The sequence below is a fragment of the Varanus komodoensis genome, unplaced genomic scaffold, assembly GCF_004798865.1.
Source record: "Varanus komodoensis strain SLA01 unplaced genomic scaffold, ASM479886v1 scaffold18_3, whole genome shotgun sequence".
In the NCBI taxonomy this organism is placed as follows: Eukaryota; Metazoa; Chordata; class Lepidosauria; order Squamata; family Varanidae; genus Varanus; species Varanus komodoensis.
This window is the reverse complement of record NW_025335549.1, coordinates 15,034,479-15,058,975: the sequence shown is the minus strand read 5'-3', so window position 1 is coordinate 15,058,975 and position 24,497 is coordinate 15,034,479. Positions and strand designations below refer to the sequence as shown.

The following is a 24,497-nucleotide window of genomic DNA, read 5'->3' as shown; positions in this document are numbered from 1 at the left end:
TCTCAGTAAATTAGTGCCATTCCATTTGTTATCCCTGTTAATCACAAAGGAATTCCAAAAATGTCCAAAAGTCCCTCTTTCCAGCGGTCTCCTTGTTTGTTGGTTTGTTTGTTTTGAAACAACAAGATGTTATCCATTATTCTTTTAACAGATGTGACCCAGAAATAACCAGCATAAGCCCCTTATTTGCTATAGTTTTTTTAATGTTCCCACATGACTCACAATCTAATATTGCAAGCTGAAATTCAAGGGAGAAACACTGAAGTTGTTGTGAACCTCCCCTTCAGATGATTGGCTCTTGGTACAGTCCAAAGGGTTGTCAGGTTAAGCAGTCAGGAGTTTTCTGTTTGCGGTAGTGCTTTGGGACAGTCCTTCTGTTCATGCGACAGCTCAAGAACTTGGGGAGCAAAGCCAGGTAAGTGATTGTTGTCGGTATAAAATGATCGTTTTTACAGGATTGGCTCATCATGACTCCCATACAAACTGCAACTGTTGCTGAACTGAGTGACGCTGTTCTGTGGAGTTTTTCAGTGGGAAAATGAGCAAGAAAGGTGCTGAGATTAAGTCCCAGTGCAAAATTGCAATCCATTCCTCTCTAAGTTGAAAGGGTTGACTGCCCAAGAATGGTTGGGTATGTGTATTTTTTCCAGGGTTTTCCAAGTTTGCACAAAATCTATTTGTTGCTGCAGGCAGAAATAGAAGCACGCGCTTTTGCTCTTGGAAGGCTGAGCACTGTTCGGAAATCTTGTGATCACCGCCACTTCCATGCATTACAAATACAAAAATATTCTTCATTTGTGACCACATGAAAATATCATCTGGTATCAAGATCGCATTCCCTTGCACATTTTTCTTATATCCCTCCATGTCTTATACTCCTGCTGATGCTATTTAGTAGGAGCAGTTGAGCCCTGAAAATATAAACATTTTCCCATGCTGGTTCCACTAATCAACACAATTTTGTGCGGGGTTTTTTGTTTGTAAAACTCAGCTGAAAAATTGCCTTGTTACAGATTCTTAGCTCAACGAGAGGTGCACTGGCTATGCTTGCTGGGTAAAGGGGGGGCTCTGATCCAGCATTTGGAGACCCAAGTTTGGAAAAGTCTGCTTTCATCATATCACAGATGAAATAGGGGAATGCTTGGCAACCTGGAAGCATGGCCACTTTCACTTTAGTCCTAGGGATGCTTGAGGCATCAGCTTGCCTGACCAACAACTCCTACATAAATGTGTGGATCAGATGTCCATTTTCGGGGAACACCTCTGCAGGTGCTTGTAGAAAGATGCAGTTATGCTGTGCAGCTGGAGACGCAGGAGACCAGCACGAAAGGTCTCTCCGCACCGCTGCTCTTGCCACGGCAACACAAGTTGCCTCCATGTCTCTCTTGAGCTCTGGTGCTCTGTATCACTGTGCCCTGAACTTCATGCCTGTTTGATCCCATCTTGCTCCTGTGTGATACTGCTCAGCCCAGTTTGCTCCTTACCTGCTCCCACTTGGTCCTGCTTGCTCCTACCTGCTTGGGTCCCTGTCCCTGTTTCCAGCCAGCCCTGCTACCTTTCTGCCCCAGTCTCACCTGCTCTCAAATGTGACTGCTTGCCCGACGCTTGGTTTTTGTGGATCGTGCAATTCCTCCCAGCCTCGACCTCGGACTGCCGCCCTGTTCTTGTCTCTGAACCCCAGCTAGCACCAGCACCCCGGTCCTGGCGTTCCGCCCATCCCTGCCTGCTGCCCACACCCTGGACCTTACCTCTCTAATCGGATTTTTCGCTGCTCTGCAAAACAGTTCTCAGCTCAAGGCTTTGCAAGGTGGACATGTTGAGACAAAAGCAGAAACACATATTCCAGCATGGGAGCAAAGATGTTTTTAAATGCATAGTCAAATACAGAGTATATCCATCCTTTAGAAGATGGGTGCATGAGTGAGTGAAGCACACCCTCACTCATGCAGATGCAATTTTCTAGAACAGCATCCCAGTGGTCAGGGCTGATGGGACTTCTTGCCCAACAGATTCACTGCCAGACTTTTAGAGGAATCCGAAAAGAATAGCTGGTTTTTGTTTCAGCAGTATCAGGGAGCAAGCTGAATGCAGATGGGTAAATGTGTTCACCTTGACAAGAAATGCTAAATTATAGGAAAGAAACCACAAGCAGATCCAGACAAGCACTTTGGTTGTATTTCCTGGAAAACCCCCACACAGTTGGAAGTATGCAAGTCAGCTGTTCTGATGCGCTCTTTATTCCAAACCCATGAGATGTTTGATGATTTAAATGACACAAGACCAGGCAACTTTTTCAAGTAGCCTCTATAGCTATGCCTTTAATGGAATGATCCTGCGACCCCATAGTGGGAGGGGCCATAGGATCCCTGGATCCAAGGCTGGAGAAAATGTGCCTTCCTTGAAGCTGGAGAAAGAGCTCTAAGGCTGCTCCCTCACTGCTTCACAGCCCGTGTGGAATAAGCCCCACCAGCAGCTCTCTGAGGTCTGGAAAGCAACCTCAGGGAGAGATTATAGACGGCCTACTGGGGGAAAGAGTGGAGACCAGGGCAGCCATGGAATGAGAATGTGAAGAGTTGCATGGCACAGAGATGGCTCCATCAGAGGTCTGTTCTGTCCAGTGTATGTATCCTGCAAATTTGTTTTTAAATGCATAAAAGTTCGCAACTTTACCTGACTTATGCATTTATTTCTCTGATGTATGCATAATTTCCCAATATGTATTTTTAGCCTAGAACTGTATCAGAAAAATGAGATAAATGTGCAGTATAAAGGATAATTACTTTATGTCCTGAACCACGTATTATTCTGGGGGAAAGTGAATTAGGTCAGCACACTTTGAAAAGTTGAACCATCGAAATTCTTCCCTAACTTACCTACTAATTCCTGAATATTGAGCTGCTGTTCAAAGCACAGCCAAAAGACCCAATTCAAACGATGGCAATTCTGAAGAACATCGTGTGCTGCAGTAGAGAAATCAGTGCAATTGAAATAACTCAGGGTTAACCCAGTACCCCCTGCAATTAATTATGGTGATGGAAGAGTTCTTGGGATTGTAAAATGCTGTCTGCAGAGTTTTGCAAGCTTCGGGCAATAAAGTATAACTCTTCCCATCAGCACTTATGTCCAGTTTAATCAGGGCTGCTTATTGCATAATTCAAGAATTAATTGTAGTGTTACAGCCTAACAGACTTGTAACTCTGTAGATGTTCAGTATTTGGTACTTAGACGGAAAGGAAGCAAACTTCTTTAGAACATGAAACAGTAGGACAGATTGTGATTTTGTGCTAACTTGCCTGGAAGTAAGACCCATTTGATACAGTGGGACTTACCTCCAATTTATGTGGAGCGACTTATGTGGCCAGCTTCAGTGGAAATGCTCGAAATCTTTGCTCAGAGCTGGAGCGAAGAATGGTTTGTGCAAATCATTCTGAGCACAAATTTGCAAGATTTGAGCTTTTCATGTGGCATTTGACAGGAGAAGCACAAATGCAACTTCCCTCCACTGCATATGCACACATTCCATCTTGGCCATCCTACATTTCCTGACAGTCATTTCAGATTTGTGCAAAGTTCAGGTCTTGGCACCATCTTTTCGGCAGATGCTCAGCTAAGCCCAGCTTGATGCCAGACCTCGTCAATGGAAACAGTTCAAGTAGCTTAGGTACCCAGATAAGAGCCTGATCTCCGTCCATATCTATATATAAAAGGGGCTGGTATTTCCCTCTATTGCTGTTTCCCACCCTGCATGTGTGTGTTCACCTGTGTGCATGTGTGAATGAGAAAATGCTGCAAACATGGACATGTGGTTCTTCATTTACAGGCGGAGGATCCGCCCAGGACCACCTAACCCCAGTTCTAATGCGTGAGCTAACATTTGCGATCAATGCTAAGATTCCTGCTGTTGCCCCAAATTCACTTCTTGCTGTGTTGAGTCAAGATGATTTGGTGGTGCTTGTGCAAAACCTTCTGTCTTCGTTTTGTCTCAGTAGAGGACTGTGTGTTCTACAATGCCAGTAAAACCCTTCAAAAATCAGAAGTACCAAGAACTCAAGCAACAATGCCTTGAACAAGGAAAGCTCTTTGAAGACCCTGAATTTCCAGCATCTGATGCCTCACTTTTCTACAGTGGTCCTCCACCAGAGCCAGTGGAATGGAAACGCCCCAAGGTATTTTGCATGGGTCTGGTTATTTCCAAGGTCTGGGCGAGTTCTCTCTTTCCAATGGTCTGATTTTGCCATGATACATGCTAAGCTTAATGCCTATGTGTATTGTGCTTTCCCTTTTCTGTCCTTTTCCAATATGCCATGATTGAAGACATCCTGGTTTAATTAACTATGATCCCCTGTTATGTCGTAACCGAAAAACTGAAGTTGAGGTCTCCAACATGGTGGCCACAGACACTTCTCTTAGCATGATCCAGGCTTTCTACCCTGCCTGATTTTTATTTCTTAAGACTGCTTCCCACTACTTGGGAAGCTGGCTTGTTGCAAAGAGAAGTGCTGTCCTTCCATGCTGTCTTTATTTGAGTTTGAAGAATGGTTTTGTGTTTTAGAGCTCTGATCTCATGTCTGCCTCATCCTTAAGGGAAATTACTCCCCTTTTAGTTTCACTTTCTGAGAAATGGATGTTTTTTGACCGGGCAGATGGTAGCCATTTTATGACCTAGCAGTACCAGGGCAACCATTTTGTTGAAGGGTCTAAAGTACACATTCAAAATCCCAAATGTATCCACCAATCCAACAGTGTTGGCCCGGAATTGTTTGATGTGGATTCACGTCCTGCAGTATTGCATTTCTATTAAAATTATAATTTTGAAATTGCATCTGCATATATGTTAGCATCTGAATGTACTATACAAACAATGCCCCCTCTCTTCCCCATCTAGGAGGTGATGCATTGCTTCTCTTCTGGCAGTATGTCACCAGCGCCCCGAAAGTGTCATCGCAGTGACAAACTGACCAGAGCAGAACTCTGTCTTTGGATGCGAAGGGCCCTCCCAAACATGCTCCTCAGGACACGCTTCCAATGTTTGGCTTTATCTAGCTGTCAAGGATCCTGAACTCAGTGGAATTTGATCAGACCTTTGCACCCCACTGGAAAGTGGGAAGCAGCAAACAAGAGAAGGAGCCTCCAAAGTAGCTGCCAGAAGGAACCAGAGAATGCTACCTATTTGCAAAATGAAATCCAGTGGGGCAGTTTCTGGGCTCAGTGGCTTTGAAGGGTGGACTTTTTGATAATGTATATTATTGCACTGATTGCGAAATGTAGCACCTTGGGCTTGGTGCCCCTGCCGTTTAATTTGCTTGGCGGGTCAGGAAGCTTCTCCATCAGGCTCTCTGATGGCTGTTTGCTTTCACCACTTGAAGGTGCCAGCTCGATTTAAATATATCTAAATATATCTATTTCGGGAATCTAGAAGAAATTGGATTCCTTCATCTGGCTTTCTCAGCACAGAGATGCATAAGGGAGCAAGAAATTATATTAATTTATATCAGCTATGCACAAACCTAAATGCAATCAAATATAGGTATGTCTCTCTAGCAGATGAGTTTTGGAACCCGTCCTATTGAACTTTAGAGTGATCATGCATCTTACTTTACAGAGGGCAGTCCTCTGTGTCACCATATCCTGTGTTTGAGGGACTGTCTACTCCCAGTCAATATAATTTCACTATAATTATAGCAATTATTTAGAGAATGGTACATTTATAAACTGATGTGCAAATGTATACACCACCTTCTCTGGTGATGCATTTCTTCCTTTTGGTAGAAATGTAAGCAGTAATTCCATCTTAATTATGTTCCAATTTTAAATGCTTCTAAATCGCCAAAAGAGTGTTGGTTCTCACTTACTGATTTTCTCTTTTTTAGTCAGCAGAGGACCTTTCAAGAACCTTCTGTTCTCATATATCATAAAAATAAGTTAATCACATTTAAACAATTGCATCCTACCTCAACTGGCATCCACCTTTAATGATGCCTAATTTAATCAAGTCTTAATATATATAATGGCCCTTTTGTGCTCTGTAACTTACCCCATACTTGCCTAGATAGTCATGTTTCCCATTTTCAAGCACCTGAGCTAAGAGAAATAATTACAAATTATTCTTGGAATGTAATGAGAAGAATGTAGGCTACTTAATCTCCGGCAGGACAAATGATGATTATACAAAGTTCCAGTACTCTTCTATGAAACTATGGCAGCAAAGTCTAAGGATATAGCACATGGAAACTTGGAAGATGATTTCTGTGGCCAACTAGCCATAGTTTCTTTCCACTGTGTTGTGCCTTTCCTGAAACAGGATCACTAACTTCCAGTGGCACGGGAGTAGTTTGTTCCTCTCTTTAGAGGAAGGTGTTAAATGCATCCCCAGCTTTGGCTACTAAAAACAAACAAACAAACATCCCTCGAATTATCTTCCACTGATGCATTTGCCACACAAGGCAGACAGTTAAGGTGTGTTGCCATAGAAACTGCATCTCCATGTAGCAGCAGTAGTAAATATGCAGTGGCACACCATAAAATTGTCATGTCTGATACCCACGTATTGAACAAAGCAAGAGGCTGCAAGGCGTGCTTGGTGGGATTAAGCAATGTTGTGCCAAAACTGTATTCCACATTTTTTCCTAACATTCTTGTTCAATTTCATGAAAGAAAAGAAATTGTTTCCAAAAGGAAATGCAAAGGAGAAGCAGTTTGAGAGGAATATTCATGGACTGGGTTCAGGATTCGTGTGTTTACCTTGCTAGGGAGGGGGCTGAGCAGTGTGTCTGAGGGTCCTGCAATCATCTTTCTGGCAGCCTGCAGCCCCCTCGACTTCCCGCACTCAAATAAGGCCCAAGGAAAGACATTCTTCCTGCAGGGCTTTTCCAGATCAATAAGTGTGGGCAGCCTGGGAGGCTGCAGAGGAATGAAGAGATTTGTAACAGAATCAGGGTTGCAGGGATGGGTCAACAACATGCAATAAGTTCAGAAACACCAACAAAAGCATTTCAGAATAACTTCCCTTTGGCTCGTTTTGAACTCTGTGCTCTTTGTCTGACTCTATTTTGCTTGGAGCATATCCAGTGACCAGACTGGGTATGAGTAGTCAGTTTTATGACATGTAGTAAGCTTCCTGTCCAAATGGCCAGAGACGTGAGGTTCTCCCTTAGCTTAGTTAATCCTTTCTGGCAGCTTAGTGGACACTATTTCTGCCAAGAGTCTAGTCTCTGGAGTTTGCTTGTAGCTGAAGAGGTCTTATCTTCACTAATGAGTAATGACTATTTATTTAAAAATTAAGGCTTTGGCTTCCTTCTGCTGGCCACCACCAATGCAAGTGTGTTGGGCAACATCCTTTAGCTTGCAATAGTAAAACCAACCTATGATGAGTTAGCATGAGCTTCGGCTTCAAAGATAATGCTCGTTAGTGGGTAACACAAACTGAGAGATTTCCCAAGGGTTGTCCAAAGCTCAAAAAGCCCCGGATGTGCCAGAGGTAATTTGCTGCCCAAGGCACTGGCAAAAACGGTACTCCCTTTCCCATTCCAAGCAAGGGAGCCAGTAAAAATTCAACGCAGGTGATGGGAAAGCATCTTCCACTACACCTGAGGGCATCAGGACAGTTTAGGGAGCTCATTTGGGAAGGTCAAAAGGCCTCTGCCAAGGCTTCCACAGCAGTCATCAAAGCTTCTAAGCTAAAATATCCAGGGGCTTTTGACCCTGCTCCCTTTGCCTTTGGCCTCAGCAGAGGCTGACAAAAGCTCAAGTTTCCTCACCCCAGTGATGCAAAGGGTGTTCTAAAGCAAAGAAAAGCAGTGAAGTCAGGTTACCAATGTTGTCTGCGCTCCTCCGAGAGAGGAAACACAGTTTTTCCTGTTCTATTATTCATAAAAACACCTTAAGTCTAGACAGAAATGACAACGAGGAATTGGAAAGGATGTGTAGAACTTTTCTCTCTCCATTTCTTCTGTGATTTACTAAACTCTTTTTTGGGAGAAGCCATGGTGAGGTTTTGTTTTATTTTAGTTCTTGAATGGACAGAGCTCAGGCAGTGAGAGCAGGTGGATCCACAGTGATCCACCAAAGTGGTCCTGCCAGCTGACTTCCAAGAATGATTACTGAATGAACAAGAAGACAGGCATTGGTGGTACATTCGTATTGTTTGTCCTGGAAGGAAACCTTTATTTCCCCTTTTAGTTAAAGGTATTGGAGAAAGCTGATTCTGATTGATTTATATCTTGCTTCAAAGGAGATTGGAAACATCAAATATGAAGGGTGTATATGGAGTCTTTTATCGCATGGGAATTCATATCCAGCATTAGAGAGCATCAGATATGCACAAAATCTGAACACAGTTTCCCCCTGAAACAGGAAAACACAGTTGTCTTCCATTCTGCAGGGCACTGGCTTTTTCCGTGCCACAGGTCTTCCATGGATTTAACTTTTTTTGGTGTATGGGGGAGGGATTTGTGCAATGGCATATTTGCACTAATGAGCATTAGCAGAAGTGCGCAAATACACAACTGCAAGCAAGCAAAATTCTTGGCAGTCCCTAAAAAAGTTTCTTTCAACGAGCAGTTGACAGAAAGAAAGACACCCGGCAGCCTGCATAACACAGACAGAACGGATCAAGCAAAAGTTGAACGACTTCATTCTCCACCCTCCCCACCCTGAGCATAGACCTCTGACATGAGAACTGACAAATTGTTCCTGCTCTCCTCTTCATGTTCTTTAACAAGAAAATGAGAACAGCAGTGCTTCCCTCTGGAGACTCAATGCCAGACAGTCTCTGCATCCTTTCTCAAGATGCCCCATTAAATTTCCTTCTCTTCCCTCGTTCGTCTCTCTGAAAGTTATCACTGCACGGTTTCTGAGCGCTTCAGGTGACCTTGGTCAGCTTCACCGTTAGGCATTCCTTCTCTAAAGTGCCTGTACTTCTGCCAGTGCTTGCAATGCCCTCAACCTGCCCACAAAATCTTTGTGGATAGTGCAGTTTGGATTCCGTAAGAAGCCACATCCAGGATACGATTTCACTGTTAGTATATAGAAGTTAGAGAATATGAATGGGCTTAAAGCTAGAAAGTACAGCCTTTGAGGTCAACAGTAATGAAGCGAAAAGCATTGCTGTGAAATGATCAAATAAATGGAATGTAATTAGTGCCCATTTATTTAAGCATTTAGTTGTATTTATATCTTACATTTCTGGATTGGAACCCTGATGTGGGATCATGAATGTTATTTCCTATCCAGTTTGAACTCCCTGCACTTGTTCTACAATGAAAAAGGAAAGGGAAAGAGTTGCTAGATATAAATTTAGAGTAATGCATGCTTCAGCACTTAACAAAAAGGTAATTTAAAGCAGGATCTGTGAAACAGAATTATGGGCAAACTGTAATCTACGAAGGGTAGTATTAAAGCATTTAGCTGAATTGAAAACAAGTCTCACTAGCAACAGCAGCAGTTTGCAATGAGACGATAGATTTCCACTGTTGATTTGACCAGGATGCCATCCAGCGTGGCTCTCTGTGGCCCTCCAAGAGCAGAGGATTGTGGGCATGCAATGGGGGGGGGGCAGAAGGAGTGCACAGGGAAGGATCTCCACCCCAGTTCCCTGGCCCCCAAAGGGTTCAAATGCCCCATTTCAGCCTCCTAAACGTTTTCCCTGCCTTACAAGGCTGAGGCACCGCCGGGATGCTTCAGAGGACTGCAGCGCCTTGCTCCTCCTCTGCCCACCCCAGAGCTGGCTTAGGGGTTGTTCTGGAAAGAGCCTTCAGTTTTTGAAGGCCAGACAGCATTTGGAGAGCCATGCTGGCTGGGAGGGGAGGACAATGGCTCCAAGCTTGGAGCCCGGGCTCCAAATTCAGAAGATATTTCCAAGGTCATGGGCCTTTGGACCTATTCCAAGGCTCTCCAGACAATGTTGGAAGACTGTAGACATGCACTTTTTGTGCACTCTGTCTGTCTGTCTGTCTGTCTGTCCTTCCTTGCTTCCTTCCTGGCATTCAGTTCAGCAGAAGAATGGCCACAAGTTCTTTAGCATCATGTGCATGGATCTGTTTGCCGTATGTCAAAAGCAGCAGGGGGTGGCTGGCAGAGTGTAGCATGGACCCTGTCGTAGGATCTTAGAACATAACAGTGTGCGTTTCCATCACATGACCTGCTCCCCAAACATATATGTGTGGAGGTGTTTGATGTAGTTCCATCATTCAACACACCCATTAAAAACATTGGAATTTGTAAATTTTGTTAGAAGAGCAGGAGATTCCATATTCATCCCAGGGCAATTTCTGCGAGAGTTAATCGCAGTCTGCAAACTTTGCTTCTGTGGAGCAAATCTGCCTTGTGGCATTAAGGCATGGGCAAGGGGGTTTGCTTCCTCTGGTTTGCTTGTTCCTGTTGAGTTTCTCGACCTTTCGAGATGTCTCTTGGCAAGGGAGACTGAAGGAATGTTGTTTTCCATTATTTTCATTTCCCCCTCTGTATTTCAAAATGCCGCAGTGTTGGGTGAAGTCTGTACTTGCTGAAAACCAGTAAGAACATCCAGGATTCTGTCCTGCAATTTCAGATAAATTGATGCAAGATCCCAATTAGCAATCCTATCAAGCATGTTCTTATCTCTCCTGTTTTCTGTGTGTGTGCTTGTTTTATTTGAAATCTATTAGGATGGGGCTTTGGGCTAGACAGGCAAGGACCAGCCAGCTGGGTGTGGAGGAGAGTCCCCTCCAAGTTCAGAAGAGCTGATTTACCATATTTGGAAGTATATTACCAAACACACCCTCTGGTAGGTGAGCTGGCCAGTTACACATTGCCCAAACAGAGGACAGAAGAGTATGTGGAACAGCCTAACTCAGAGATGCAAATTTAGATTTTTGTATAGATGCAAAGTTAGGTATAAATGTGTGCATATTTGTATAAGTTACTATAATTTAAATAATAACATAATTTCTCTCACCCATGTGAGGGATTCTGTGACCAGGTTGTCACCAGATGGTAACCACTGGCAATCAGTTCAAAGGCCTTCTCCTGCTCTCTTAGGACTGAGATGTGTATCTCTGGAGAGGCAGTGTGGTGTAGTGGCTAGGAGCATGGGACTGGGACTCAGGTGATCCGGGTTCGAATCCCTGCTCGGCCATGGAGCCAACTGGGTGTCTTTGGGCCAGTCACAGACTCTCAGCCCAACCCACCTCACAGGGTTGTTGTGAAGATAAAATGGACAGGAGGAGGAGGAAGATTGTAAGCTGCTTTGAATTCCTGTCAAGACCCAAATAGACCATCCCAATTTTGCCAGAAGGACACATATGAGAAGGGCATGGAGATCCCCTTCCTTCCTTCCTTCACCTTCCTCCTCCTCCTCCTCCTCCTCCTCCCTTCCTTCCTCCCTTCCTTCCTTCACCTTCATCCTCCTTCCTTTTCTGTCCTTCCTCTTTGGAGGTAGACCCAGGAGCACTGATGAGCTGGCTTGAAGGCACCACGGACTCCATCATTTACTGCAAAAGATTCTCCCTGGATGTAACATCGTTTTCTGTGGCTTGCTACCCCTGTAGAATAGATACAGTCTGACATCTTGAGCCCATTAAAATCAGAGGGAGTTCTGGTTTCCAAAGATTTATGTCACCTATGGGGAAAACATCAACAGCACAAGGAACCTTAATGGCATCTCACAGGGGAAGGCAAAGGGTGGTGGGTGGCAGAGAAATATGAAGCTGAACAGCAAGGGAGCATCTCAGCCGTGATGATCAATACAGAAAATTAATTTTCATGGCATCCGCCGAACAACAAACGCTGTTCCAGGCTGCTGCCAATCAGCGTTGCAGAATAAACTGACTGGAGGCCAAGCCTGATGACAGCAAAGAGATACATGCGCTAGCAAAGATATGCTTTGAGTTACTTGTTCCCAGTTAAACAGAAACAAGATGTGTGCCTCCTGCTCTTACATAGTGCTTTCGCGTTTGCATAGAAGAAATGCCTGAGTTACGGTTAGTAAGAGAACCCAGGGTCATTCATACCGAAAACCATGTGTCGGTGTGTGTGTGTTTCTCTGCATAGCTTAACTGCACCCCATGATGCCGCACCGTAATTCACTTGAGTTTGCCTTTGCGCAAGGGCAGGGACGTCGGAGCCTTTCCTCCCCGGGCATCTCAGCAGAACTTCCAGCCCACAGCGGCTTGCAAAAGTTGCAATTGGGGGAACCCTCCCATTGGACCCAGAGAGGCAATGCTCAGCTCTTATGGAACACTTGTCTCTGCTGACTGGTTGCCGGCTTCAGCGTGTTGCAACTGATGCCGGGAACCAGTTCCAGCCTCCGCTTTCCCATCCATCTGTACAGCCTGAAGTGGCTTTGTGCTCAGGACTGCACAGACTCTACTGAAATGCTACTAATCTGGTAGCAGTTAAGCAAACCCAATCACAGGGTGCAGACAGGCTGAAGGTACCACTCAAATACAAACCATTCTGTTATGAGCATTTGTTTGCTTTTTGAGGAGCAGATATTAAAAAGCGACTGGCAAGATTTTCGTTCCATCCCAATGTTCAAGGCTTTCTCAAATGCTTTTGGATCTAAGGCATTATAAAAAATGGGGGGGGGGTGAATACTGGAATTTAAATAGTATGTGGTTTATGATGGCATTTATTATATTTTTATGACAGTAACAGACTGGAGGCAAGCTCTGGGATCCCTTAAATTTGTTCTAGTCAGTTCTGCCGCATGCAAAATAAACATTCCTTATGGCTTTTCATCATGTCCTCTACTCTCGCTCTCTTGCTATCACTGGTTATGTCTCTTAGCAACCTTCTCCTGTACACCTAAACTGAAAATCCGCAGCAAAAGAGCCTAAAAGCTGAGCTAAGAGTTATAGGAAGGGAGGGGCTTTTGCAAAATCAGTGTTCTTCAGATGATCTCTCCACTTCTGTGGTTAGGGAAGGGCTGTAACTTAGTGGGCAGCGGCATTCCTTGCATGCAGAAAGTCCCAGGATCAGACCTTTTCATCTCCCACTAAAAGAATCCCATTCATGCACCTGAGGTCTTCCAGAGCATGCAAGCAGCACTCGGGGTGCATTCTCAGTCTTCTAGCATTTTTCTCTTCACAGATGCATCCTTTGTGGCCTCATTCTTCCCTCTCAGAAGCTGCTGGCAACATCCTGGTTTTAGGTATTGAAAAATCTAAAATCTCTCATGCACCTCTGAAGAAAGAACCACGGATCAGCAAGTGGGGTGCAGTTTTAGGCCTATATTTTTGCACCATCATGAAGACTTTCTTGACAAGTCATTCCTGCCACACATTTGGCTACTTCAGTCTATTTCCCAATTTCTCGTTGGAGCCCAAACCCTTGCCAAATGTCGAGCCATGAAAATTCAGCTCAGCGCCGACCCAACATGCTCACCATTACTGGGTTTTTGTTGGCCTTAAATGTATTCCCCTAAATCCAATATCCTCCAGTATTTGGACTAAATGACTAAAATTAACTAAAGGTAGACTGAAATCACCATCCCATCTATTTATTGTATTGTGTCCCACCATTTTTCCTTTCCAAGAACCCAAGGAAGATTGCGTGCCTCTTCTCCTCTTAATTTATCCTCACAACAACCCCGTGAGAAAGGTTAGGCTGAGAGTCAGTGACCGGCCAAAGTCACCCAGTGAGCTTCATGGCTGAGTAGGGACTAGAACCTGGATCTTCCAGGTCCCCAGACCAATGCTCTAACCACTACACTGCACTGGCTCTCATGAGCATGATCATTCATATCCCATCAGCAATGGGAAAACGTTCTCCTCAAACAACCCTCTCGCTTTGCTATTGCTTAATTTTTTATATTGACCTAAGTTTTAGATACTGGAGCTGCTGGTGCTTTTAGCATGCTGTAAAAATGTGTTCATGACTGGTTTTTGGTTTCATGCTTTTTATATTTTATAATCCACTCTGAGAGGCTCTCTTATTTCCCCCCTTTGGAGAGGAAACGTGGGTCAGAAATCTGTTCAGTAAATGAATATGTAAGTTCCTAATGGTCTTTGTTTCAGAATTCCCCACAGTAGGATTGGTAGCACACCCTGTGTGGAGCAAGGAGGGAAAGAGTGTAAATCTTGGGATATCTTGTATCACAGCTCACTCCTCACCAGGAGCTCCTTAGCTTTATCATCCAAAATGTAGGCTGTGTGTGATGCTTTGCACTCTGCCTGCCCTACTTTAGGTTTCCATGTGGATGTAATTTGGGCTTCTTGAGCAGAAAAATCACATGCAGAAACAAGAAGAGCACCAAAACAGAAGAACCTCTAATGGCATAATTCTTCCTTCTGATATCGTTCTGATAAATTGTTGCATAGTGTACAGAAAGAAGGATGCACAGTAGAAACAACTCAGACCAAGGATATATTGTTTACTTAGAAGATTTTCAAAGGATGTTCCAGGGGACACAGCAGTTGTAATATAGTCCTAGCAACCAGACTTTCAACAGACAGACACTATCAGAGAAGAGCCTTTCCTAGATTTGCTGGTTGTCACATTTATAATGCAGGAAAAAAATCAGACAGTCGCAAAGTTTGGCACACATGGGTTGACATTTTGCAGCCATTTTTGTTGACTGCTGCTGCCGCCTTGACAAATAGCCTGGATGAAAAATGAATTGTCAATCTGCCAAGACAGCTGGAAGCGATTATGCATGATGGTGATTCATATCCCTTGGGCTACTCCGCTTTAGAAGGGAGTTAAATGGCTTCTCCTCTACCCCTTGCCAAAGGTTTTGGCTTACTGAATGGAACTGAATGGTACAAAGGGGAGCGGAGAGTCTTCTTCCGGACACAAGGACTGGAGCAGGCAACTGGCCATCCACCCACCTGGCCAGGGTTCGTTTAACCTCACAAGGCTGTTTTCTTCCCCCTCCACATGGAGCAAAGCAACAGCAGATTTGCATTCAAATGCACCACTTGATTTAGAAAGCTATGTGATTTCTTTCCAAGTGTGGGTTGCTAGTGGTGTTAGAATCCCAAGATTCTTGCATCCTGGCTCACAGCGAGGCAGTGCCAGCCCTTTCTAATCAATAGGGACAATCATATCAGCTCCATTCCATCAAGACTGCCTCTTGCCTCTGAGCGTAGCTGCCATCTCTCAGCAGCTTCAAAAATCCATAAGTATTCTTCTGCAACTTCTTCCTAATGCATATATCATTGCATGCATTTCTAGCCTAACAAAAGCATGTTTGCAAGCATTGTTCCTAATATATTTTGCATTTCTTCTTGTTATTTTCTGTAATATACACATCTTTGAGCACAAACTGGATCAGAGGACTTCACCACCAAATTTGGAGAAGTGGACACCACAAAGGACAACTGAGTTTCACTTTGGATAATGCTTTGAAAATGCAGACTTGGGTGGTGTTGCACAACCAGTTGCTCACCTACCATTCCCAGTGGCCAAATTTCTTCCCCCATGGCTGCTGCAGGAGAATGTTTCTGCTTGCACAACATGTGTGGCGCGCTCACCAGGAGCCTCAACTCGGGGCCACTGCAAGGCTGACCGGAGTCCAGGAATCCAGTGGATTCTCCACACAAGACAGATTCGTCACGCGTCCCTGCTTTGGAGTCCCAAAGAAGGCCATTGGAATGTACCCTTGAAGATTCCAGTAAAAGTTTCCTTTAGGACAAATCAAAGCTCCATGGGCACTCTTGTTTTTCTCTCTTTTCCTTTCAGGCTCATTTCCGATGAAAGAAAAAATATCTGATTTATTTCCGGAGGTGGTGCTAACATTTTTATGCCCATTTGTGAGAAAAGATGAGCATTCCTGTGAGTTTTATAGAAGGGTTCTCTCTTGTCAAGTAAAGAAGGAGACATTTGCTTTTTATGAGCTCTGTTGTGGGCAATAAAGTTTAGCAGAAGTGTTCATCAATGCTTCTGCAGAGGAAAAAAAAGCCATAGCATTATTTAGTACTTCTGAAAGGACGTGCATCTTCTCCTTCTAAGGAACATCAGCCAAGTCAATTACCGTCTGATTTAGGGGAGAGTTATGAATGCACCAAAAGGAAATAATGTGTGTGAATTTTATTGTAACTCAAAGAGAATAGTTCTGTAACACACACTGGTGCAGGATAAGTACAGGCATGCTGACTTACATGTCAAGGTTTACTCCCAAGTAAACACACACCACTGTGTGTATGTTACAAGGTTCCCAAGCCCCTCGGACCTAGAGAAGTGGAGAGGCAGAGCTTAGCTGTGGATGAAAGCAAGAAGCTGGTTGTCCACTCCGCTCCCCTGTGTGTTTTCTTGCTTTAGCCTGTGACAGAATTTGCACATTTGTGCCTTTTTATTTTGCACATTTTTAGATAATATGTTTGTGCAAAGATATGCAAAATTAATAAGATTGGTTCACAAGTCTTTGTGTGACCTGGGAAAGCTGGCCCTCCATGGCATCTGGAGCAGATGCTGAAAACCCAGGTTACAGATTCCTCCCCAACCATGCCTGCCCTTCTCAGTGGCCCTTGTCTCTTCAAACATCCAACAACAAGAGCCCTTGTCTCTTCAAACATCCAACAACTAGAGCCCTTGTCTCTTCAAACATCCAACAACAAGAGCCACCGAACAGGACAGTATTTTCACCACATTAGTTAGGAATATAAACTTCTAAATACTTTTTAATGACAGTTATTCCCAGACTGGCTCTAAAATAAAGAAAAGAAAAAGAAAAAAAGTATGAAATGTTGTCATTATGTTATGTTGTCTTCATGCCATGTTGATATTTGTTTTGGGCCTTTTTGGACAGACTTCGTTAACCACATCCACATGCACGGCTGACTGCAGCACCGACCTCTTTAACTTTCCAGCTCCAAGTGGCGAGAGAAGCCAGGCGTGGGTTGCTATTTGGATGGCAGCGCAGCACTGTTATTCTAGCAAAGGGAGGTGAACATGAAGCACAGTCACTGTCCACTGGTCAGCTGCAACCAGCTTGATTGATGATAATCTTGGCTTCGAAACCCCAGCTCCAAAAGCACAAACGGACCTGACAAAACAGCATGGAATGTCTGGGCCAGGCTTTCGGGAATGAAAGTTATGAAATATGTCCTAAGAAAAGGAAGTTGGGAAAAGGAGAGACTCAGTGTTCTAGAGACAATCAGAATTCTGTACTTTTTCCAAGGTGATTTGAGAGGGTCTGTCCTACAGAGATTAAAACATAGGTTGCAATTTCAGCCACTGCACCCTGACGCCAGGCTTCTTTCTCTCCGGTCCAAAGGTCTGCCCCTCTGCTGTGCACACACGACTCCTACACAGGGGACTTGTGTGGTTGTTTCCGGTGACAGCACTGAGCAAAGTGCTTGTTGCAAAGTGCAGAATTCTCTAAAATGAGTGGGGAAGGCATTCTGTGCATAAAACCCATAAGTGTTGGAACCAGGACCTTTGACTTGGGGAGATTACCTCGAGCTACCTGCGGGGGCCTTATCTATGGTGGGTCTTCCCATGAGCTAATGGGCAAGAAAGAAAATGAGAGGGTTATTGTGAAAACCTATGTGTGCTTTGAGAGGAAAAGCCCTACGACTTCCAGTGTTCCCCAGCCACACTGGGCTTGTCTCAGCATGGCTGGCCACACATGCGGAGCGTTGTCCCCTTCACCTCTTCATTCCTTCGGCTCCTTAATACCCTGCAGGAATTGGTGGCTCCTATCTCAGCAAAGTTCTACACGCTGGTGTTGTGCCTGATGCCCCGACAGAGGCAGCACGTCACGAGGAGGTCTTGTGCTTGAGACCCTGTACCCAAATGTCAACCCCACAGCCTGACTTGGGAACGGCTGAGCAGATAGCCGTACCTCATCCTGACCCTCCACCCATTGAACAAACACCCGAGCCTACATCAAAGCAAGAGAGCTCCGGGGAAAAGGCACTATGAGTTCTGCTCAGAAGAGTTTGAGCAGACGGCCCCACCCCCTCCTGACGCTGAGCTTCCTGAGCACGACGCAGGAGACACAGGGGGCGGGATAGACTTTTCTCTCACGACCAATAGACGAATTCTGAGACGATGGGAACAAAAACAGGCTTTGTCCCACCTCAGAGAGGAAAGGCAGGACCAAGAGAGCTAGTCCCACGTGGGCTCAGGAAGAGACGTCACTAAAGAGTTAGCACCTGACTTGTAAAGACCTTAACAGTAGAGCTTATCTGTAGTGTTGTGAATCTCGCAGACAAGTAGCAATAAAAGACTTTAGTTTTATTGCCCGTGAGCGTGTGGGTTGTATATGCGCTGAGCCATTCTCAACCCCTGGCAACCACTCACCAGTTCTGTACAATGAAAACCAGTGTGTCTCTTGCTTACAGGAGCTCTGTGATGATCCTCACCTGTTTGTACATGGAATCAGTTCCCACGACTTGCACCAAGGGTTGCTGGGCAACTGCTGGTTCATTGCTGCCTGCTCCTGCCTGGCTCTTCAGAAGAAGCTCTGGCAAAAGGTACTTTGCTGTTAACAACCAACAGACACTCTCAGACATGGGGCTGAGAAGACCACCACTGAGTATTCTGGAATCATGCTTGCTTTTGGTCCACAACAAAGTTGGATCAGGCATGACCTAGCATCTCAAGTTCTTTTGGTCCAGGAAGAGGAGCAAAGGATATTTTCATAAATGGCAATGGGTTGCGTCCACTGTTAGTCCTACTTAAAGTAGGCTCATTGAAATGATGTGACTTGAGTTGCACTAATAATAGATACAACCCACTGGATGTGGCTCCTTGTAAGTCAGCCTCCCTTGATCTGGGCTCCTGCAAGTACGTTTGATTCCCAACACTTCCCAGCAGGATGGTCCATGAACATGAGTTTCTGATGTGCACTTTTAAAGGTCTCTGAGGATGAGCATTTCAAATGTGCAGCAAACTGCAGAGAGCCATGTGAAAAGAGCATTTCCCAAGTCGATGCTCTTTTGAAGCCCATGGCCATGCTGGCTGGTAATACCAGGACTGCAACCAGGAAATTCACTAGGCTGGCTAAAGCTGACGTCACAGTTATCCCATTTCTGGTGAATAAAGGATATTCCATTTATCTAATGGTAAAATTGTGTGGGGATTTTTCGGGAAAGGAACTTGATTTACATTAGGAAAATGGCATGGGGAGAAGAGTGAGCTTCCCTTCTCTAGCACTGTCATCCTACTTCAAACCATGGTCCAAACCCCACTTCCTGTTTTTTAAAGAAAAGTAGAGAGGTGAGGAACCCAGCAGACCAGCATCATGTCTAGCTTGATCCAGAAGGACTAACAGGACTGGTTTGTTTGTTCTCATAGCAACAGGTAAACACATCTTTGGAATACACAGAAATTTAAAGTCTCAGTTATTGATGGAAGTGAGGCATGGGCACATGAAGGAAGCAGATGAATCTTTTCACTTTCACAGACTAAGGCTTCATTAGAGTGAGGCAGTTGTACCAATGACTTCCCATAAAAGGTACATTTTGAGGAAGGGTTTGAAGAAAGTGATGAGGTGGGGGCGGGGGAAACAAAATTCGAGCTAACAAAGAATTCCTGGCTTTCCATTGCCTGACACTACTTGCCCTGAAAGACCTTTCCACCAGCCTTGCATGCTCAGACCACCATCATTTTTTACCATCAGGTGGTGACAGCAGAAGTTACGGCCCTCTATGAGAAAAGGAAAGGGTTTGTCCTTCATTCCCTGCTTCTCTATCAACTGGATTGCAGCATGCTGCAGACAGCAACTAGAGGAACATGGGAGAAGTGGTTCTTCCAAAGGCCATTGAAGCAAAATGCAGACTTTTTAAAAAATCATGCAAACTTTTTTTAAAGTTCTCATAGCCTGGGACAAACAGAAGTTAAGATTGGAGAGGAATGAGAAACTGAGAGAAATCAACAATGAAAGATATGTCCATCTCTAAATCCAAGTCCAAGTGAAAACTCAGATATCAGGAATGGTTTGGGAGCCTAATGATCTGTTTATGATATCATAATCTAGGGATTATTTATTTTCTGTGAAAGAACAGTCTTAACTCAGAGGGATATTTACTTCATTGCCATTACAGTCTTGTCTTCTATTAAAATTCTGTTTCAAATAAATACACAAACTGAACGATCAAGCCCAACAGTTCATCGAAGAACATTGCTTTGTGTAACATTATCTTTTTGTGGGGTGGGCATTACTGCAGGTTATTCCAAATGTTAAGGAACAAGACTGGGATCAAATGAGGCCAGAGAAATATGCAGGGATATTTCACTTCCATTTCTGGAGTTTTGGAGAGTGGATCGATGTGGTGGTTGATGACCGGTTGCCAACCAGAAGCAACGAACTGCTCTTCTGCTCGTCTAAGGACCGCAATGAATTCTGGTGTGCACTTCTGGAGAAAGCTTATGCAAAGTAAGTAATTGTTTCAAATTGGCATTAGTCACCTATGAACATAATGCTCCTAATACAGCAAAACACTTTAACCCTAAAGCAATCGTGCTTGTAGGCAACACGAACCTTCCTGAGTATGGAGCCACCTCTGTTTGGTGGGGAAGAGATGAGAAGCATTCAGCTGAGAATCAACTGCTGGCATGGGCATGGACTAATTCCCGAAATGAGAGGGTGTTAACTTGATTGATTGTCTCTTTCTCATGACCTTTAACATAATAAAGATTGTAGTTAGAAGCCTTCAGTCATGATCTGCTGGGAAGAGAAAGGAGAGAGGTTGTGGGAAGAGAGTTACTTCCTTGTGTCACTAAGGACATCTTGGTTTTTTGGTTTAGTCACAAAGTCATGCCCAATGGAAAACATTCCTCCACCATCCCTCAGAGACCACCCATAGGACATCTTAGTTCCTGCCTAAGCCGCACTCTCACTTCCTTTTGCTCTTCTTCTGTGCATAAACACTCAGACGGCAGGAAGAGGTTAGATCAAGTTCAGCTTTTTTCATTTGTGGGGCTTGTTCTCCATTTGCTTTGTGTCACACTAGGTTGTCTGGGTGCTATGAAGCCTTGGATAGTGGCAACGCTGCAGAGGCAATCGTTGACTTTACGGGAGCAGTTGCGGAATCCATTGACTTGGTTGAAGGCAAATACAACTACGACATATTTAAGCAAGCAAAGCTCTTCGCAACCTTGCTGAAAGTGCACAGAAGAGGGGGATTGATCAGTGCTTACATCCGGGTATGGGAATAAGTGCGGCTGTTGCATGTCTTATAGAGATCTGGGTGAATGTCAGTTGTCACGCACCTATAAAATTAGCTCTGTGAACCCTCCCTGACGTTTTGTCTCCCCTGCAATGCAAGTGTGTGGAAGCAGAGTTGCATCTACTTCCAGAGAAGAGGTAGAGTTCTTGTCCTGCCCAAATCTGTCCCCCAGTGTCCTGAAAGATTCTCCCACGCCAGGAAAGATGCTTCCACTGTACTTCTCCATTATTAGGATGTTTTATAATCCATTCCTATGATGCTTCTGAGTAGCGTTGTGATGAAGTTCTGCAGAATCCATCCTGCTTCAGTTTGCGGATTTCCTCTCCTGCCTCAGAAAGCAAGCCAAACCAAGAAGAGTTTTGCAAACATTTGTGGAACCAGCAACCTCCTTCCACATCGGATGCAGCACAAACAGGCTGCAGCACATGGCACGGAAGAGGGACGCAGTTTGCACAGTGTTTGCATGGAGCGCCACTCCTGATGAACACCGCACAAATGCTAGACATGTTTGCCAAGAATTCCACCTCACAGGGAGTCCAACAACCCTAATTCTGAACCAAAATGAATGCTGCCAGGTGGCCAAGGAAAGGGTTGTGGGTGTTGCTTGCTTGCTTGTTTTGTTTTCCTGTTACGCCTGTTTCCACTGCTGCAAAGCTTTCCAAGCTGCCTCTTCTTCCTCAGCCCCAAAAGACCTTACAGGAGGGAGTCCATCATGATGCCTTCCCCAGGGCTTCAACTGAGGTGGGGGAAAGCAAGGAGCCTACCAGTTTCTGCAGAGATCGGCACCTGAAATTATCAAATTGAAAACAAGACATCTGCACACACTCTTCTTCTTGGCACAAGAAACCCCACTCCCACCCAGGAGAATAGCTCTGAAAAAATACCAATGGATTTCTTTCTGAAAGTGATTCCTTTTCTGTCAAATGGAATGAGAACAGTTGAAAAATGTGGGAAAACAGAAGGCATGGCTCTGTATAAAACACAAATGAGCATACTAGCTTTCTTGAGTGCTCTTGCAGAGTTGGCTCAGAAATTAGCCAAACTATTCCCATCCTCCGAGCTACAGTATAAATATATGAACACACAGAGAGAGAGAGAGAGAGAGAGAGAGACTTCGAGAATAGCTCATTTTATTTACATACCAGCCTGAATGTACCAAACTCACCCAGCCCAGCAAAACAACAGTTTTCTTCCTTCCCTTTAGGAGCTATACTGAATCAGTCATTTCAGTGGAGGAAGTGACACTCCTTGGTCCAAGATGTGATTGTTGTTGTCAGTCGTGAAGTCGTGTCCGACCCATTGCGAACCCACGGACAAAATTCCTCCAGACCTTCCTGTCCACCACCATCCCCCCGGAGTCCACCCAAGCTCACACCCACCACCCCAGTGACCCCATCCAGCCACCTCATCCGCTACCGTCCCCTTCTCCTTTTGCCATCAATCATTCCCAGCATCAGGCTCTTCTCCAGGGAGTCCTTCCTTCTCATTAGGTGGCCAAAGTATTTGAGCTTCATCTTTAGGATCTGGCCTTCTAAAGAGCAGTCAGCGTTGATCTCCTCTAGGACTGACCGGTTTGATCGCCTTGCTGTCCAAGGGACTCGCAGGAGTCTCCTCCAGCACCACAGTTCAAAGGCCTCAATCCTTCGGCGCTCAGCCTTCCTTATGGTCCAGCTTTCACAGCTATTCATTGCAACTGGGAAAACCATAGCCTTGACTATATGCATGTTTGTTGGCAGGGTGATGTCTCTGCTTTTTAGTATGCTGTCTAGATTTGCCATAGCTTTCCTTCCCAGGAGCGTCTTTTAATTTCTTGGCTGCAGTCCCCATCTGTGAAAGGTATACAGAAGATCTCTCCCTGCACAACAGTGCTTCAAGACGCTGCCACGAGTGGAAAGCATAGCTTCCATAAGGCCACAGTTGCGGAAAAGTTTACTATTGGCCAGTGTCTTTGTTAGTACCGCAACAGTTTAGGGTTTTAGCCATTCTCCTTCATCCTATCCTTGATATTTCAATAGCCTGAATTCCCCCACACACGACTGTCTATCTAGGAGGCCTGAGGTTTCTTGGGAAGGTTTTGCGGCTCTTCTATAAACAGATCCAATAGAGTTAACCAATCTTACTTTCCTCTAAAATGTATCCACTCTCTGGAGACCGTGTTGTGTTTCATACTGTTTGTCCAGACAGGACAATGGGGAACCCAGGAAAGTTAAATGGGTTCTGAGCATCAATTGAGAATTTATTTTATTTATTTATTTAGGAGGCTTCTATGCCACCCCATTTGCCAAAGCCTTGGGGCGGCTCACAATAATAAAGAATGCTCCATAGAGCCCTCCAAGGTCTTTGCAAGGATACTGAGGTTTCCAGGAGAAGGCAAATCAGTGCCAAAAGTATTCCCCAGAAGGCTGGAAATTTGGAAAGCACCAGCCCCTTGACCACCCATGGTCCATTCTTGACCTTTCCAAGAACAGGACATCCAGCCCTTTGGGAATGGGATGGGAGATGAATAATTCCTGGATCAGAGTTAGATAGTTTAGATAAAGGCTTCCAAGTTCCAGCACAAGCTGACTTCCCATCCCACCCAATTTATCCTGTTGCTTATCTCTCAGCCACACAATCCACTTTCTAAAGACTCATTTGTTGTTGGTCAATATTCATCTGATGCGGATGCTCAATGGGAATCACATTAAGCATTCCTGAAAAGTAGCTGTGTTGGTCTTTTACAGCCCAAATAACAAATAAAGCAGCACTTTGCAGGTATTGCTATCTATCCACGGTAGTTGCAGGTCTTGCTCTATTCACTTCCTCCAATGAATTCCTATATTAGGAATGACAGTGAAAACCTCTCTTTGGGGCAGGACTTCTCTATCAGTTCAACATGGACAAAGCAGTAGCTTCCCCCATAACTTATGCCCTAAGAAATATAGATGATTTTGCAGGCAGTCTTGCTTTTTGTTCAGTGCAGGGATTTTAGTTCTTGAGTGTACGTCACTGCAGAGAGATAATCATTTCTTATCAGAGAATCCCAAGTTTGTGCATCTGAATGCAGAAAGCATTTGTTTACTGAGAAGGTGGTTGTGTGAGCCATAAAATTCCTGTCAGACCTTTGCAGCATTAACAAGAAGGAATCGTCTTAGGTTTGCCTTGCGCTGTCATGGAAACACATCCTGTGAACAACACAAGTGAAGAGTTGTGAGGGATCTGCGAGAAATGTCAGGGGATCTCAGCATAACCCTGCCTGAGTTGTTATCACGGAGACACACCACAGACTTGGCGTTAGCCAGCTCTGAGCATAACTGATGGTGAAGATGGTTAGAACTTTGCGCAGCTGGTTTGTTTTCTTCCTTTTCCTCATGTGGCCCACCAACTTGAGAGCTTTGGGGGTTTAGAAAATAAAAATAACTA

At 44.6% G+C, this 24,497-nt stretch overlaps 1 protein-coding gene across 8 annotated transcripts in view; it reads left to right on the top strand.

Annotated features, from left to right (window-relative positions):
* The first annotated feature begins 310 nt into the window (after window positions 1–310).
* The window catches only part of CAPN6 (calpain 6), a 37,896-nt gene continuing 13,709 nt past the window's right edge, over window positions 311–24,497 (top strand). Inside the window, exons 1-5 of one of the 8 annotated variants that reach the window (XM_044427372.1) lie at window positions 311–415; window positions 3,990–4,166; window positions 18,267–18,398; window positions 20,094–20,302; window positions 20,880–21,072. In XM_044427372.1, coding sequence (XP_044283307.1) covers window positions 4,008–4,166; window positions 18,267–18,398; window positions 20,094–20,302; window positions 20,880–21,072 — 693 coding nt within the window. In that variant the 5' untranslated portion in view covers window positions 311–415; window positions 3,990–4,007. Of the gene's footprint in view, window positions 416–465; window positions 2,620–3,986; window positions 4,167–9,700; window positions 17,099–18,266; window positions 18,399–20,093; window positions 20,303–20,879; window positions 21,073–24,497 lie in introns of those variants that run through there. The other 7 variants (XM_044427371.1, XM_044427367.1, XM_044427368.1 and 4 more) reach the window with 7 other exon arrangements.